The sequence below is a fragment of the Coloeus monedula genome, assembly GCF_965178545.1.
Source record: "Coloeus monedula genome assembly, chromosome: 5".
NCBI lineage: Eukaryota > Metazoa > Chordata > Aves > Passeriformes > Corvidae > Coloeus > Coloeus monedula.
The window spans coordinates 17,380,444-17,398,871 of NC_138785.1; the positions used below are offsets into that span (position 1 = coordinate 17,380,444).

Below are 18,428 nucleotides of genomic sequence, written 5' to 3' on the forward strand. Positions count from 1 at the left end.
TGCTGCAGAGTAGACCTGAATCACACACACAAGTTATATATCAATACTGCAGAGATGCCAAAACCATTCTTTCAAGGAACAGCTTGGAAAACAAAAAGTGGAAAAAGCCTCCAACAGGAAGTGCAAGTCCATGACAAAGAGATCCCCTTGTAAACCAAGACATAGCTGCCACAGGGTATGAAATCCTGTGGGACTCCCTGAGGGAAATCCTCCTCACAGCCCTTCAGAAACCAATCCAAGCTCACAACACCTTTGTGGCAAACACAGAGCAGGACCCTTCAGCCACCACTTCTGTGCCTTGCCTCCTGGTTTTCTTATTTATCTTGTTGGACTGCCTGAACCCAACTTGTGGAATGTTCCTGTCAGGGAGCACTCAGAGCTGGGCTCTGCTGGCTGTCAGCAGCTGGCCCAGCACAGCCTTCCCTGGATCAGTTTTGGGAGGGTAGAAGGAACATGTCCCGAGTCATGGCACTCCTGCCACTCTGAGCATCTACATCTGCACCATTTTTGGGCATTAATGAAAGGGCAAGGGGCGACAAACAGGGCAGCAAAGGGAACAAGAGACTTCTTGTACAGAAATTCATACCTAAACCTCATTCAGAAGGGAAACACTAAGGCCATTCAGAGAAAAGCAACGCTAGAATTTCTCTCTGCAAGAAGCTGAGAACACAAGGACTCTTGAAACACCTCATAACAAACATTCATTTATTGTTTATTTCCCCCATATGAATCAACCATCTCAGAAATTCCATCACACGCAGGGCAGAAAAAAGTTATATACAAGAGGGACATACATCCCCGAAAAAAGATGTACAGATTTATCATGGGAACCAAGAGGGAGGGGAGAGGACAAAACCAAAAACAAGGACATTGCAGTCAGACTTTGACTTTCAGTTACAGAAGAGATCTCTATCTCCATGTAAGTGGGGTTTTCAACTATTAAATAAATGGCATCTTAAAAATAGAACATTTGACAATTTCAACACATGTATTATTATTTCTTTTAAATAAATATTGCATGGAAATGATGCTGCTTTGCCACCATAGCTGCCTCCTTTCCTTCTGGGATTAAACAATCACCCCTGGTTTTCCTTGGATTAATGGTTTGCTTCTTAATGGCAAACGTTATTTCCGCCACTGCTACGTTTTGATTTCTGTTTTTATTTCTTTTTAGTTTGCTTCTTTTAAAGACCTGAATAGGCCCAGGTGAAATCAATGAGCTTCTTTCCTAACCCTCTGCAGGCCTCTGACCTGGCTCAAGGTTGAAATATGATGGCTTTTTTAAGAACTTCCTATTATTTAAACAGTCTTCTCTGTGTCCTGAAACAAAACCTAGGTTCCTGCTGTGGAGCCTGGGAGTGATGCTTCCACAGATTCCTTTCGAAGTGAGAGCCCTCAAAGGTCCCCCCACACACCTGTGACACAAACTGCCTGTGATTTCCTTTCCCCCAAAGCCCAGGGGAGTTTGTGCTGGGAATGGGAGCAGCCCTCGCGTGACCGCTTTCGCACAGCGGCGAGCACCTCTCCTGGCAGCAGGGAGGGACATGGATGTGCACGGAAGGAAAGTACCAGGACACCCCTGTCCCTGCTGCTTCTTATGCCTTCCCCTTAACACTCTGCTATGGTTCCTGCAGGCTCCCACAGTGGTCTTCAGGTTCAATAAAGCTTTCATCTTTCCTCCTCCTCCTCAGCTGGTGATCCTAGAAATAGCTTTGTCTGAAGACAAAGTCCGAAGGTGGCATCGATCCACCAGTCTGGGATCGAGCTCCAAAGTGCACATCAGCCTCCAGGCTGGCTGCCCATCCACACACTTCCTGAGAACAAAACAGTTAATGCTGAGCCCTTCTTTGTCCCTGGCTTACTCCAAGCACTCACTGCTCCAGGGAGGAGGAGTGCAAGCAAAGCTTGATAGGTAAAATGGGGAAGGGGGACATGAATCTTCCTTCCTTTTGTTAGGACAGCTCATCCCTGAAATGCTCTGAGGATTTTAACACAGTGAACATAAAAGGCCAGTCCCTTCAAGGTGCAGAAGGGCCCAGCCATGATCCCAGTGGTCCTGCACTGCCAGGGAAGGTGACAGGAGAGCTCCCCTTTGCTTGGGACCAGCACACTCCTGCCACCTCCTCCCAGAGCCAGGAGGAGCTCAGGCTTCCCCATGGCAGGGACCGCTTCTACAGAAGCTACTTTTGGAAATGAAGACCTTTTGCTGATATTTATTTACTGTCCATTTTCATGAGCCTGAAACCCATGAGCAGGTATTTTGCACAGAGGGTACTGCTGCACGTCTGCAGACCTGTTCCTCCATCATGAAATTATGTGGAAAAGGGAGATAATTCTTCCTTGTAAACACAGTTGTTTTGGGATACCGTCTTTCTCTTCACCAGTCCCATGGGTCTGTCAGAGAGGGCAAGGGATGTGAGAGGGGACCAGCGGGCTAAGGCACACTATTACATATGAGGATGGCAGGATGCTGCTGTCACACAACAAGGAGTCTTTGGGTAGAGAAGGGTGTCACCTCACTGAATACACAAATGCCATGGGTGCTGCCTTCATTGATACTGTTACAAGGACAAAATGCTTGGAAACAGCTCGTTATTCCCTTTCTTGTTCCCTTGACAGGTTTTTAAGTCACTGGGCCCATCCTATAGTATGGCTGAGAGAACACATGAGCTGTCTCCCACATGAAGAAAACCCTACTTTGGTACAAATCCTGCTCTTAGATATTCACCAAGACCCTCAATGGTTGCAGGCAGATATCCAAATGAAAAATTTATCTTATGTTCCACATTCAGCCACTTAATCCCTCCTTAATCAGAAGCAATTCCTTCCCATGGAAGCTCTCAGAACAATGTCCAAGCAATGACAATGAAGCAGTGCAGCTTTCCAGCTCCACCCACCGAAATGACAAAAATCAGCCCAACAAAGAATCCTCATGGTGACATCTCTTAGCAGAGAGGTGGGGCTGCTCCAAACACACCACGTTGTTTTGCCACCCCAACTGTGTTTGGCTTGCAAGGCTAAAGCTGAGGCAGCCCCTCAGTAACACAGCTGGAGTGCCTGGGGCATGGATGCACTCGAGAGCATAGCAAGGAGGACCAAAGCAGCGATGATCTGAAAAGGAAACTTGCAGCACTGAAGGCAGTGGTTTCCTCAGTTCTGTCAGCTGGCTGACAAAAGTAGGAGGGTGAGGATGGAGAGCAGGCAGAGCAGATCCTTTTGCTGTTTTTCCTGTAACATAATGCCATTCGGCGCTTGATGAGGTTGCTACTTGCTCTTGAGGAACAAAGACACCAAAGATTGCATCTGTGCTTGCAAAAAAAGCTCCTCTGACATGTTGTCTGGGCACACGACTGCTGCAGACTGTGGGATGTTGCATAACCACCTCTGGAGGCAGATTTCCTTCTTGTCAGCATCATGTGCAATTATTGTCCTGCTGGTTATTTGTAACAGAAATGTTTATAGACCATCAATACATTGGGCCATTCAGACAATTCATTGCACTTCATCATTTTAAAGGAAGGTGCCATCCTCCATCTCTTCTTTTTCAAGGTAGCAAAGTGCTACCCATGAAAAACACAGTTCAAGGGTTTTCCAGTGTAACCAGATAACTTCCAACTTTATTTAAAATATTTTCCCTTGCAGGTGCTTTGTACTGAACAATTAAAAAAAAAATTAAACTGTTTCTGAGGCTTCAAAAGTGCAAAAAAACTTCAAGGTATTTAACCACCTGGAGAACCAGTTAAGGCATATTTGCTTCCAGTCTCAGCCACTGTAATCCCTGTCTGATGTAGTGTACCAGGTCTGTCAGGCTACTGGTCAGTGCCAGAGCACTCGTCGCTCTGCTGAGCTCAGCAAAAAACTCTGGAGAAAAAAAAAAAAAAAGGGAGAGAAGGAGAAAACATTTGGTTGGTTTTATACACCAGGCACATCTGACAGGCGAGGAGTGACAGCAGCAGCACACAGTCAGCTGGCCAGTCCTGTTAAACAGTGCAGACAGCTCAGTAATGTCACAGGGCTGGGAAGGGTGGCAAGCACAGCAGGCAAGGCGGGCAACAGGTTTACACACACTGAGCCACCTCCTCATGTCCTGAGACTTTAGAATACACAGAGACTCCATGGTAGGTGGGCAAAAGTTTGGATGTTCACACCACACAAGCTACTTCAAGCTTCCCCCAAATTCTAAACAGGCCAAATTTGAGTGTCTTCCTGAGCAGCACCCAGAAGCACACACAGCTGTGGTCCCTTTCCTTCATCCATCCTCAAACCTTGGAGACATCAGGATGTCTCTATTTGTGTAGCTTGCCAGGCTATACAGCTCTGATTTGGATTGCTTATAGTTGAGCATGTCTCACATTCTTCCCATCCCACCAACTCCAGACATCCCACTCCTCTTCCCACACAGGAGGTGGCTCCTGCAGCACACCTGACCCTGCCATGAGGAGCTGGCAGGCTGCAAGCCCTGCTCTGTGCTGGCAACCATCTGTGCAGGTGACCATGAGCTGTGGGAAATTCTCACACCTATTCCTTTGTGCTCACCTTTCCAAGGCATTCCTGCATGACCTGCCTCCCACTGACACAGGCCCAGTCCCTCACTCTTCAGCTCAACCATGTCGGCTAAACACCTTTCCAGAAACTGGTCATTCTCAACTCTTCTTTTTGATACACAAAGACTGAAGCTAGAGGTGGAAAATTTCTGCTTGGCTGTGCAAGGAGCTCTTCAGAAGCGGAGTACACACACTTCCTTTCTAATACTTGCCAATGCAGAAGCAGAGAATACATTCCCTCTAATTTTCCTGCTTTTGTTTACAAAATCCATGCCCTCCAAGGGGAATAGATGGAGTTCAAAGCCCCTGTCTGAGCAAACAGAAGATAACTTGATCTGTCAGCACAGCATCATGTGAAAGGAGAGGGACTCCATATCCATGCCTGCAGCCTCAGCTTGTCCTTGCTAGGGAAGATCAGAGGCTGGAAGACAGCCTGTTAAGAGTCTCCTGATCCACAGTGCTCCATGAATTACAGTGAGGAGCTGGGACCTGTTAGTGGGCCCTCCAGAAGGATCTTCAGCTCTGCACAAGTGACTTGGACAGCAGTTACAGCTCACTGCTTTCCAACAGCTTAGGACTTCCTGGTTTATAGGATCTTGATAGCTAAAGGCTACTGCTCTTTCTTCCTCTTCTTACGCCCTATGAATTGCATAAAAGAATCAAGGATGTGGCCTTTTTTATTCATTTTGCATTCTCACTCTCTGTACCTCTTCATACACTGATTATCAGTAAGTTCCAGTTCTGAAATGCCTCCATCGTCCTGAACAGTGACAACACCACCAAGCCTACATGAGTATTTACTGGCCTCTGCACAGATCCACTCCTTAGAGAGTATTTAGTAGCCCACTCATGATCCCCCTGCATTGGGACCAGTCACAGAGCATGTTTTGAATTTAGTCTTGACTGATGTAAGGCTGTGCTCAAGCTGCCCTCCCACACATCTTCCTCCATGACTCACTCCTTTGGCTTATTAGCAGCATCCACTGCTTCTATGTGACAGTCTTTTATCAGACTTTTGAGGACAGAATAGAAAATACTACACATGAACTGCTGCTGCAAGCACAGATTTGCTCAGAGGACAGCCAACATCCAGTTATTTTATTCAGAGGTGACTTGGAAAGCCTTTTGATTTTCAACAACTGCCTCATTAGTGTGAGGATTTTTACAGCCTTCCAACAATTCAGCCAGGCACATTGTGCTTATTTTCCTTTGCAAGTTTGCCAACAGGCAATGCATCTCTTTGCCCACAGTGGCTCACAAAACTTTGTTTTATGAAAAACGACACTGCTAAGGCCATGTGGGATGGCAGGTCACGGGCTGGACTGCACCCACCCTGTGGCTTTTGTGTATTCACCACAGGACAATACAACATTTTTAACAACAAAACTGTAAAACTAAAAAAAAAGTTGCAGCAATTCTAGGAATTGCTGCTGGCAAATACTGGGCACGTACCCAGCAAGGACTCAAATTCAAGTGCTGCTCAGCTTCCCTGTTAGGCAGAGAAGCCAGCTTCACCGTTTTCAAGACAAAGTGACCTGGAAGTTTGACAGAAACTAAAACACAAGGCTATGGGCCAAAACGATGTTTTTAAACAAAGTGAATCAACTCAGAAAAGCTCAGTGCCCCAAAGGGAAAGACAGAAAAAACCCCAACTCCCTTACGCTTCTTGTGTTACCATGAAGCAAGCTGGCTGGTTTCCTGCACTCGACACCCTCATCCCGTAGCTCTTAGACATTTGAGGATGCCAAGACAACCTTTTAATGGGAACACTCATCAATATATCACCATCAAGTATCTCTGCCAATATGCCCTGGCTGAGACATTCCACGTATTTCATGCTTTGATCTTTAGGTACGGTGCTTGCTGCACTGACTGTTAGGATTGAAGTAAGAACACACATAACCATGACACAAGACAGAAAAGACAAAGGGCAAAACCTTACCTTTATTCTTTCTGGCCAGTGCATCAGCCTTTTCCCAAATTTCATATGCATGAAGGATATAGGAGGTGATGTTGACATAGGAAGAGGTGACACTGGAGATATGACAGGAGACAGTGACAGTAGAGCCAGTGCTGTTGCCAATGCCATTGTGGCCAATGCTGCTGCTATCATTTGATCCCGGCTGAGAACTCACAGATCCAGCAGGAGAGGGTATTGGAGAAAGAGGAGAAGGCAAGCCTGTGCTTCTGCAGCAGAAAAGAAACACCACATTCAACTTCAGAGCTAAACATCTTTCCACAAGGCTGCCCCATGCCAGGAGCTATCCAGTGTCACCCAGGCCTGCAGCATGGAGTGGAATGCTGAAAAGTGAGATGTGTTCAGCTACAGCACAAACAATTGTACTTTGAGGGCAAGGCCAAGTTTTTGGAAGTGATTTAGAAGGACTCTGCTCAACAAGAGAAAATGTGGGGACCAGACATCAGAAAGGGCCACCCATCTATCTTCCAAAATCTACACCTACTTGTGAAAGTCTTCACCAGATTACCCAAGTGTTTTCCCTAATGCCTTCCAATTCAGGCACACTGAAGCTCCCCTCCTATGGAGGCTGGAGCTTCTGGCAGCTACTCAGAGCAGCCAGGTCAGCCTACACACACTTATTTATAGACCCAGGGCATCTAAATGTGGTCAGCCAGCCGCCTTCCAGACACTGCCTGGCTCATCACACCCCCACCATTTCAACCAATCTAATTTTAGTCACTGGTATGACAGGGCTTCCACCACTGCTCTCAAGAGACCATTTACTTCCCAATGAACTAGCCTGTGCAAGGTGGCCAAACAATGTAACTGGAATCAGTACCACCATCAAAGTCCAAACAACCTTCTCCCGGCCATAGAACTTGAAAGACAGCCTGATAGCTGTCTGCCACATGAAATGACCACAGAAAAGCTCTTACTCATTGTCATTGAAACACAGACACGTGACAACAAATTTTTCAATCTTACCTTGCAACACCTGGAGAAGGTGCTTGTATTACTCTGAAATTACTCTGCAGCAAGGAATAAAAGTGTAGTTAGTTTTGGCCTGTTCAGCTGACATCAGTAACTACCACAGCCATCCAGCTGGCAGCTAAGTGATACCTGTGCCCTACCTTGAAGTGGTCATTCAAGAGTCTGGAATACCTCATTGCAGTGTCTTTTTTGTACCCAAACATTGCCATGTGCAGAATGGACTGGCAGCGCATGCTGTGAACAGAAACACACCCGAGGGTCAGTGTTTGTGCCCAGCCCCCATCAGCCTTGTGGGATGGAGGCAGCCACACCTCAGCTCTACTGGAAAGTCAAGAAAGCTCAAAATTCTCCTTCTTCTGATCATGATAAAAAAAGACTTTGTGAAAAACATCACAAGGGAAAGAAACAAACAAGGAAGGGCCTTCTCTGGTTTTTCATACAAACAGGTGCCCAGGCTCGCAGAGGTGCCAAAGGCTGAGTAAGCCCCCATCCAGAAGTGCCTCATCCATGTTCAGCTACAGCTTCAGTTACACAGCTCAAACATAGGCAGCCAAATCACATTCTTTCACCTTAGGTGAAAGCCCTCATGTGGTTCTCAAGTTACCAGCAGATCAAATTTTAAAGCCTGTGCTTTCTACATGTGGTCCTTTACTGATCTCCCAGCTCACTTCAGAGACGTTTCAATTCATTCTGGTTTTTATATTGTGTTTTTTCCTGTTCCTTCATATTGGGTTTTTTTTCTTTGCATAACTCTAACTCCCATTTAACTCATTCCTTCACCCCTGGAAGTAATGGATCTTTCCCTCTATCAAGTTTCAAAGCAGAACATGAAGGAACAGAAACACAATTACTCACCGTAACACAGCAAAGATTTTTCCATGTGAAGAGACTGAGGAGTCTGCAAATGGTTTCAGTGTCATAATGAATCTAAGGAGACAAAATAAACAGGACCTTGTCAGCCACCAGAGCGCTCTGAAGCTCCACAGACCGTGAAAAAACAGTACATGCAATAATCTCAAAAAACAGCTGGAAAGTCAGGAAACCTGCCCCGAGTACCCAGTCCTGGCATCCAGAACTTTGTAAGATCTTGAGCAGAGGACTGTGTGCCAAAATGCCCTCCCCTCCAAATGTGCTGCCAAACTGTCACCCTCTGAAAGCCACTTACTTGATGAGAACTATGGTGTCACTGAGTATGCTGTAAGCTGATTTTGGTTCCAGCACATCTGATTCCAAGGCAATCCCATATTCGATGAATAAAAGGGCAGCCTCCAGGTACTGCAAGGCCTTTCCAGTCTTGTCAGTCTATTGGGGAAAAAATTCTCATTTTTCAACTAGGACCAAACACACTTCTCTCAAGTGTACTTGAGTTCTCTTTTCTTCCTAGCTAGGCAGGATTTGAAGAAAGAAAAAGATTCCAGTCTGGCCTCTGGTGACAACTAAAAGGTTCTCAGCAGAACCCTTAATGTGATCCCAGTCATCAGCTCTGTGTGCTCCATTTGTCTCTCTTCCTCTTGCTCAATGGTTTCCTTGAGTAATTTATTATCTTCACTTTTGTTAGATACTGTTGTCTGGTCTTGGAGGCTTGCCTTCTGCAAGGCACAGGGAACTTTCCCACTGCAGTATTCATTTCATTTTCACAGGTAAACAGAAAGTAGCAAATGGACATTATCTGACTGAGCCAAAATTAGCAAAGCAATATGTTCACTCCTGCACACTGTTAAACTGTGCAGAGCAGAGAAAAATCAGACTGTCAGGGCCACTTCCAAGTCTTGGCCACCAGCAACTCAATAGCTGCCAGGATCCTGACTTTTCAAAATATCTTAAAACTAACTGTTCCATCTGTTTTCCAAGGACTCTTTTATAGCTCTGCAAAGCTAACCCCAGACAATGCCAGTTCTGAATCCCATTGTCTAGATGTGTTTGCATCAAAGAAGAACATCTGAACACCTGCCAAATAAAGACAGCCTCCCAACACATGACTGAACATACTCCATGTATGCAGTAAGGAAGTCATGGTAGCCAGTGAGCCTCATTCCCACACACACAGGTACCAGGGCTGAGTGCAGGAGCTGGTCAACATTCCCAGCACAAGGTCAAGGCTTACCATTGCATCAGCTTTGTGCTTTAGCCTCTGGGCCTGTTCAATGTAGTATTCCTTTGAATGCTGCCTGAATTGGGGACAGAGAGGAAAAACAGTTGAAAGAGAAACAGGGTAGGGTACAAGGCAGGTCTCACACATCTCAGGAAAAAGCAGAAGCCAGGGTGGTTTCAGGGCCAGCCTTGCCTCATGCCTTCAGGGGTTTTACCCATTTCTATGATCATCTTTTCAGATACAGCCTTCAGAAAGTACAGATGAGGGGTGTCAAACAAAAACTTACTTTTCAAACTTGAGCAGAGGTCTCCTTGGCTTAGAGGTACCATTTGGCAAAGAAGGCACTGGGAAAGGCTTTGTGACCTCATCTGCAGATCCCTGAAAAAACAAAGAGATAAAGCTGGTTAGAGAGATATGCCTAAAATAATTCCAAAGCCCAGCTTTCCTAAATTTCAAGTGAAAAGGTTTATTTGTCCCAAGCATAGTCTATTTTCCAGTCTCTCTTCCTCAGCAATCTCTGCTTGCTTCTCACCTGTTTGTAATGCTTAACACCATTCAAACTTTTCCCAAGCACAGAGAAATTCGGCAGCAGGTTTCCTTACCCAATGACTAAGAGAGCAGTGAGGCTGCAAGCAGCACCGTTTTCATGTCCCTTAGCCAAGGCAGAATGGTAAGATCCATTCACACTTATTTCCACCTTAACCACACAACAATTGCTGGTTCCCCAATACTAACAACACTGTCAGGAAAAAGCAAGCAGTTAGAAGCCAGCTAATACAGTGTGCACAGTCTGGCTTAACACACACAGAGCAACATCCCAGACCACACCAGCCATGTAATCGAATTTTGTAACCCAGAAATGCAAAGAACCAGTTGGCAAGGATCATGAACCATTTTGTAAATAAGCTATAAAGGCTTATATCTGGGTTGTGGCCAATACCACAGGTTGCTTGTTTCTTATTTTAAGCAATCCCCTCTTTCTTTTTATAAGCACACCTATTTTTACACCAGTATTGTATTTGCAGTAGCCTACAATCCAAAATGGTGATCAGCATAAACATGATTCTCATGCCTTTGGTGTTTACAGAGTATGTTTCTAAAGAGAATCACATAGCACCCATGGGTTGGGGGAACCATCCCACCAGTTATCCTGGATACCTACTTTGATGTCCTTTGACAGTTCCATATGATTTCCCTCCACTTTCCTGTGTTTGGCAAACAAAGGATCCTTGTGGTTGCTCTTGTTCCTGGCAGGGTTATCCATGGCAGGCAGCTCATCAGTCTCATTTCTGGGTCTCTTTTGGGTCATCTTGGCTGACTTTGGTGCAGGCTGTGCAGTAGACATGGCTGACAGTGGTGGGAGCACATCTTTCTTCTGGGTTTCAGAGGAAGCTTTTGATGCTCTGGAGATGGGAAGCAGATTCATGAATACGGTGTACATACAACGTAGAGATTTTTTACAAACTTAGTTACACCATGTACGAATTCTGTTTAAACTCCCCTGGAAGTGTGAGATGGCTTGTTAATACAAAGGATTCAACAAAAGCGAAACAAAACTTCAGGGGCTTCATTGCGCTTCAGGCAGCAAACCTTCACCTACCATCAACATACAAACAAGCTGTTTTTCAAGTTATATTATTATATTCCTATAAGTCTCAAAACTTGTCCTCGGAGCAAACACTTGCAACCAGAACATCAGGACACTGCAAAAAAGGCACACCTCCAATACAGCCCCTTTTCACTCCGAGAGGGCGTAGCAGTGGGGAACAAAGACACACGGACCTCCTTGTAGCTCTGAAGAAGCTCGTTCATCCTAACGAGCCCAGCCTTTTTATGCTCTCAACTCAACCGAACTCAAGGGAGCCTTAACCGAAACAAGCACCCATTGGCTGGCCGCCACCGCGGTGTCGTTGTTCACGCGTCCCTTCATCCAATCACTCTCTGCTCACGTGGTGTCCACGTGTCTCCCCAGCCAATCACTGCCTCACACACGAGGCGACTCTCAACCGACTCTCCGGCCATCCAAGCCACAGTTGAGCCCTTCCCAGAGTACTTTTTGGTGAACAGAATATAACAAATTTAACAACTCTAACAAAGGTATTCTTATTTCCCACATCTCCCCCTTTTTCGTTTAATCAATAAAAACACACTGAGAAAAACCTGAACAGGTCCTGAAACATTTTCAAACGTAATATGACGAAGGAAGAGGGGGAGTACCCAGTAACAACCTTTCAAAACCACCAACATACGCCTGTGGCATGAACGATATGCACATGGTATCGGTACGTGTAGCATGCTCTGTCCATCTTGGGGGTAAGGCATTAGTAGTGCCTTCACCCTTCAGGACGGCGCAACAAATGGCCACACACACCGTGAAGGAACCCATTTCACATGGTGATCTGTGGAGACAAGCATAAGCCCTGCCCCATGTTAGTAGTAGGTCTAAGGGTCCTTTCTTGCCCTGCAAACAGGTCCTTTACCATTACCAGAGGTCTGGGACGAGCCTTCATATTGAAAGAATATTGTCTTTGACATGCTGTTTGGCCAGCCTCATCTCGATTTAATCTGTCACGTGGGCAGCCCACGAGGGAGGTAATTCAGTGACTAAAATCCCTGGGACGAATCACCCAACAAGGCAAATGAACTGCAGCACTGCCTGCCTCTTCCCCTTTTGGTAGATGGTATTTTCTGTGGTCAGAGATACTCACCCTGACACTTGATCCTGTATGTACTTTGACAGAATTAAACTGAGTTCTTCCTTTAAGACTTCCCAGATGAACTAGACAACACTTACAAAGTTGAGAGAGTCTTAAAATGCTGTGATCTTAAATGGCAGAGATCATCACATTGAATAATACTAGATTTCTGATCATTTGAAGTTAGGATGACCAGGGAACTCTGGCAGCTCTAAACAGCACCAAATAGTTCTAAACTTTGTTTTATCACTGCTCTTTTACATATTTTTAATCAGTTTCTCAAAGTTTGCAAGAAAACACTGGGCAGAGAATCCCAGCTCAGGGACTGCAACATCAGAAGAGGAGGAAATGAAGTTTAACCCAGTGAGAAGATTGAGGTGTGATGGTGCACGTCCTGCCTCATTCTGTTGTACATGGGACAGTCCTCTCCCCTCTTTTACCACACACTTTTCTCATGGTTTGGCCCCTACTCACATCACACACATGCTCCCAAGCTTCTCCACCTTGGCACAGCTGATGCTCCACAGAGCACAGAACCATCACCTGACCTGCCCCAATGCACCCTCTCCCCAAAAATGCATCCTATCCTTCACATTCCAAAAGCCAGACCATGACTAAAACAGGTGCTCATTTTCACTGAGAAAAAGGGAGGAATAAACCCCAGCATTAAAGCTCTTCCACTACTACCACAGCTCAAATATCACTTCACCCAACTAAATGTTAGTCCCAATGCCTCAGTGCTTCCAGAGTGCATCAGTGTTTCCTCTTCAGAAAAGCAGTTTACTCCTATTGTCAGGACACAAACCTCAACACTGCATAGCAATCCAAGCCAACACCTCAAATCCAAGCCACAAGCCAGCAGGAATTGAATGCAGTAGCCCATGACTGAGGCATGAGTCTCTCCTCTTGGGAACAGTGCCCAGTTGGAAACACGCTCTTGGAAGCACTCACTCTAGCAAAGGCCTAGCCAGAATGCTGGCAGTGCTCTGGTATGCAAATTACAGGGGAAGCTGCAGCAGATCCACCAGAAGCACTGCAAATGCTGTGCTGGGAAAAAGGAGGAACTCCTGGCCATGAAGGTCACCTGTAATTCTAGACAGTCAGGACTCAAAATGCATGGTAGTTGTGTGTCCATTGGGTCACTTAGGAAAACAAGGGTAAGACAACAGGATTATTTTAGTGGAGAAAGGAAATGCTCCCTACCCTTACCCACCCACATCTACAGAGCTGTTTTCTGGACTGGTTACTTCCAGAATGTAAAGGCAAATCTGTAGATTAGGTTTCAGAAGGCACATTATTTTAGAAGCAAACCCATGAGTGTAAGGACAGGAGATACAGTTCCTTGATCTAAGCTGTTTAGGAAAAACTTGCATTTATACATCCTTCTGCCATTCCACCACTGTATACTCACTTCAATTTACTGGAGTCTTTGCTAGCTGAAGACTGCAATGATTTTGTTTCTTTTTCTGATTTCATTTTCTTCCGATCAGTCTCCTCCTTCTCTTCCCTCTAATAGGAAGGAAAAAAAAAGGAAAAATAAAATTACTTAGGTTTTCAAAGTTCACATAAAATACAGACCAACATGGCTAAGTTTGATTGATTCTGGTTAAAAAAAGAAGAAAAAATACCTTATTGGAACCAACAAATTGCAAATCCACAGCACAGAAGATACAGATTGCAAGCTCATTGACAAGTAACCTAAAATGACATTTTATCTAATTTTGCTTGGATAGATTAATTGCTCTGTAGTGACAGGGATGGAACTGCTAAACCTATTGCTGCTAACAGTAATCAAAAGCAAGGCACTTGCATGTCACTTGGATCAAACAGATACTCCAGATGTGCAGGGGGTTTGGTTTTTATTACGAAAATGCTGATACAGGTGAAATTTTTAAGTGCTGGTAATCTAGGGACCCCAGAATTGGATGCAGTGCTCCAGGTGGGGTCTCACCAGAACAGAGCAGAGGGGCAGAATCCCCTCCCTCAGCCTCCTGACCACACATCTTTGGATGCAGCCCAGGACACGTTTGGCTTTCTGGGCCGCAAGCACACACCTCTGGGTCATGTCCAGGCTCTCATCCAATGGAATCTCCAGGTCCTTCTCCGCAGGAATGCTCTCAGTGAGTTCTCCCAGTCTGTACTCATGTCTGGGACACAGCCAGCTTTGTGTCACTCACTGGGCTGTGCTGTGACACAAAGCCTGCCTCTGGCAGGGTGCTCAGGACAAGGCTCCAGCACAGAGATCACACCCTTATGCTGTTTTTCAGGTTCGACACTGCCACAAAAGGTGTCTGACAGCTGTACCTGACCCAGCTGGCTGCCATGAGGCCTGAGCCTCCAAGGGTACTAATGCACTGACAGAACTGACAGTGAGGCTCTAAGGGGGGTTTCTCTGCAGTCAGGCACACTGGGATTGCAAGGGAAGACATGTCCAACATCAAATAACTCCTCTCCTGTGTCTCCTAGACAACAGGAGAAATGTGACAGATTGACTGCCTGCTTCCCTTTCTCCCACTGCTCTGCAAGAGCAGAAACTTTCGGGGGTCTCTCAAGTTTCTTTACTATTTCCCTGCTCTTCTCAATTCTCCCTCACAATTACAAGAAACTCATTAAATGGCAAAACTAAATGAAACCCAAACCAAGGTTATTCATCCACCCATGCTGAGCCACCTGCTCTGTGAGGAGCAGCAAAAGCGGAGTCAGGGACTGAAATATCCAGAGGGAATACCTATTCACCACAAGGCCTGCAGACAACTCTTTGTGCAGCTTACCCAGCTGGCTGGAGGTATATTCATAGTTGAGTCAGCTTTCCAAAAAACACTTGTGAGTAACGATCACCTCAGCTAAATAAAGGACTTTCTTGTAATTCAAGGGAAAGTGACTGTTACAACTGGTTTTGTTGTCTGACAAAACTAGGATTTCAAGGAAACAGAGCAAAAATATATTCTGAAACACCAAAGCACGTTAGATAGCTTCCAGGGCTTTTTGTTTGCTCAGGAGGGGATTTGTGACCAACAAGAAACGTCCGCAGACAGTCTTGATTCACATTCCCCTTGATAACAGCTTTATAGAAGGATAATGGCTCTACTCCCAACCTATGAAGTGGAAACTCCACATGGGATTTTCAAACACCACATTGGTCCTTGTACAAACCCACCTCCCACTCCACCTCTCACCTTCTTCTTTCCAAGGGACTCTTCAGGAGTGTCCGAGGCTTTTCTCTTCAAATTCTGCTTCCTCCCACCAGAAAGGTCCTTGGTCTCTGCTTTCCTCTGGTGTCCATCTTTCCTGGGGGGCTGAGGGACTTTCTCCAGGTGACAGAGATCTATTTTCACCACAAGGCGCTCACGGGCTGGGGGGTCCCTCACCGGTGAGAGCAACTTCTCCCCAAGAGGCAAGGGTAGTTTCTCCTTGTGCAAATCCTGAGGCCTGTGGCTGCTGGTCCTGATGGGGGTTGTGCCCTGGCCCTGAGGAAGGGGACTGAGAGCATCACGTGCCTGGGCATCTCCCATGAGCTTGGGGTCCAAGAAGGGTTTGGCGTTGGCCTGGTGGGAGCCTTTGTCCTTTTTCTTCTCAGAGGGCTCTTGAAGTCCCGGCTTCAGGTCTTTTCTGTCAGTGGATTTTGTCTTCAGTGTTTTTTTGACCTTCAGCTTGTCCCTAGAAGACTGGTCTGCAGCCTCCAGAGGACCAGGCTCACTCTCCACCTTCAGGCCTCTCTTGGGTCCCTCGTGCACCAGGGGCTTGCTGGGCCTTTTGACCCCCACAGTCTGCCTGGGTGAGGGCTCCTCAGCATGCGCAGGAGGCTTCTGGCAGCTGCGTTTGGTCGGAAGAGGAGCCTCCTGAGGAGCCCTGGCCACTTGGCTCTTGTGAGGAGGCTCCCTCAGCTCAGCATGCTGCTGGGAGGAATTGCTGCTGATGCCCCACTCCTGCTTCTTGCCCTCCTCACGTCCATCCCCACAGGCAATTTCACTGAGGCTCTCTGTTGGCACTGCTGGTGGATTCACCTTGGTCAGCCAGTTGTCGAGCTGCCACTTATTAGAAGTTGGTGGCTCAGGCTGCAGACAAGAAGAGAAAGGGAGGATTCAAAACTGATGCCTTTAAGGGCTATTTCCACCCTGGCACAGCTCACCAGAGCCCAGGGACTCTTGCCTAGAGGTCTCAAAGTGTGTGCTTTTGCATGTGAAGAACTGACTATAAACAAACAGGCCGTGTGCCCTAACTTGCTCCAGAGCATCATAGATGAACATCTGGCTGAATAAAAAAAGGGATAAAAAGGTCAATGGCAAGTAGCTAGGACTTCATTAGTATTTTCAGGACAAACCAGGCAGAATTTGGTAAAAGAGAAGAAGTATAACATCTTCCTTCAAGAACACCATACTGCAGTGGGCAAAGTCTGTAACTGAACTGCTGTAGGGCAAAGAGTATTAGAGTCAGATGCAAAGACAGGCTGTCTCAAAGCTTGTTTTTGGCTTCTCCCTGTTCATGCACTTCTAAGGTGAAAATAAAGAAAGCTAGAGCTGAGGCACGGGAGGAAAAATAAATGAAAGGGCTTTGTAAAAGTACCTCAAAACTGCCAGTAGATTGTTTTACATCAGCTGTGGTCTGCAGATACAGCCATGCACTTCCCACTAGCTTGAGAACGTTTTGCAAGCTGGAGGAACTGTTTGAAAGCATGGGACACGAGTACTTCTGCAGAAGATTTTTTTTAAAATGCATGGTCTCAATTATGAAAGTTTAAGGCACCAAGTTCTGTTTGTCTGTTTACCCAGTAAAAGCCTCAGAAATGCCACTGCAGCAGTATCCAAGCCAAATTCAACAGCAGCAAGACTAAGCATATTCCAGCCCTTCTTGCAGCTCTGATCTCTTCAGCTGCGACCTGGAAGAAGCTGAATCTGTCACTCGGGCACAGGAGCTGCACGGAGACAGCAGCTCCTCTTAAATTATCAGGAAACTGGTCTCACCCTGCCACTGCCCACAAAGGCACCCAGAAATCCTGCATGGGCAGAGGTGGGCCCCACACAGCCCAGCCCAGCCATGCTTCCCATCTGTGCCTTGCTTGTATCTCCCCAGTGAAGGCATTGATTCCTCCAGGAGAGCTAGACAACTATGCCAAAGGACACAGGGGAACACCCCCAGGTTGGGCATCTGAAAGTCTAATTATGTTGTTACTAAGGGTAACTAAGGCTGACAAACTCTAGAAGGGAAGCAAAGGGCAAGAAAAGTCGAGTGATGCAGCAAAGATGTCAAAGGGACACCTGAACAATGACAGTGTTTCAGGTCTCCTGCCCTGACTGCATTGAGAGTGTGAGGCAAGGGGCTGTGTAAGCAGCCTCTGCCTTTTATTTGCATTCACCTCAGGTGCTGGTGCTCTTGGAGGGTCGTTCGCTTCATTGTCACTCGAGTGGCTCTCTGTCTCCGAGTCTGAGGAGCTGTCTGAGTCACTGGTGCTCCCTGACTCCGAGCTGCTGGAATGTGCTGATGCCACACTCTTGGGCTGGGACTGTAAGGAACTGCAAGGCCACCGCGAGATAAAATTAGAAAGCAGCATGGCTGAAGGTTACTTACTTATTTTATTGACATGGCAGTATTCAAAAATAAAACTGAAACCCCATGTTTTGGCACTGAGATGAGAGGGGAGCAGGCCAGAGATATACATTGGCATACTCAACACATAAAGCACCAGAATATAAAATTGCTGGAAATAATAAACCTTCAACTCCAACCCAGTCAAATATGTAAGCAGGATGGCACTGCCACAATGTGAAACTGCATTTAGCCAATCAAAGTTTAAAAAGCACCAAAACTGCCCAGTGCTTTTCTGAAAACCCCAACCCTCAAAATGAAAAACTTGAAATAAAGGTGAACAAGACAGGAACATATATTTCAGGATGGTTTCTGTTTTTCCTGTTCTCCCCATTAAGTTTTCACTTCATCTGTATTATTTGGTCATGCTGCTGTAACCACTTCATTAATAGCCACATGAGGCTGCAGCATTTCTTGCAACACCGTCCTCTAACCAAAAGTGTTTTGCTCCACACTGACAATGGAATGGATGGAATTGAGGGAGAGCTGTCACTTTTATGCACAGTGGGTTTTTTGTTTTGAAATGGGCTTACAAAATTAAAATGTAGATATTTTATTTTTTC

At 46.1% G+C, this 18,428-nt stretch overlaps 1 protein-coding gene across 1 annotated transcript in view; it reads right to left on the minus strand.

The window, feature by feature from the left end:
* Nucleotides 1-701: 701 nt before the first annotated feature.
* The window catches only part of AFF1 (ALF transcription elongation factor 1), a 68,126-nt gene continuing 50,399 nt past the window's right edge, over nt 702-18,428 (minus strand). The window contains exons 10-21 of the mRNA XM_082282234.1: nt 17,636-17,792; nt 15,459-16,337; nt 13,694-13,791; nt 10,749-10,989; nt 9,873-9,964; nt 9,599-9,662; nt 8,660-8,796; nt 8,350-8,421; nt 7,635-7,728; nt 7,489-7,532; nt 6,487-6,731; nt 702-3,861 (exon numbers count right to left, since the gene is read on the minus strand). Coding sequence (XP_082138360.1) covers nt 3,740-3,861; nt 6,487-6,731; nt 7,489-7,532; nt 7,635-7,728; nt 8,350-8,421; nt 8,660-8,796; nt 9,599-9,662; nt 9,873-9,964; nt 10,749-10,989; nt 13,694-13,791; nt 15,459-16,337; nt 17,636-17,792 — 2,245 coding nt within the window. The 3' untranslated portion in view covers nt 702-3,739. The remainder of the gene's footprint in view (nt 3,862-6,486; nt 6,732-7,488; nt 7,533-7,634; nt 7,729-8,349; nt 8,422-8,659; nt 8,797-9,598; nt 9,663-9,872; nt 9,965-10,748; nt 10,990-13,693; nt 13,792-15,458; nt 16,338-17,635; nt 17,793-18,428) is intronic.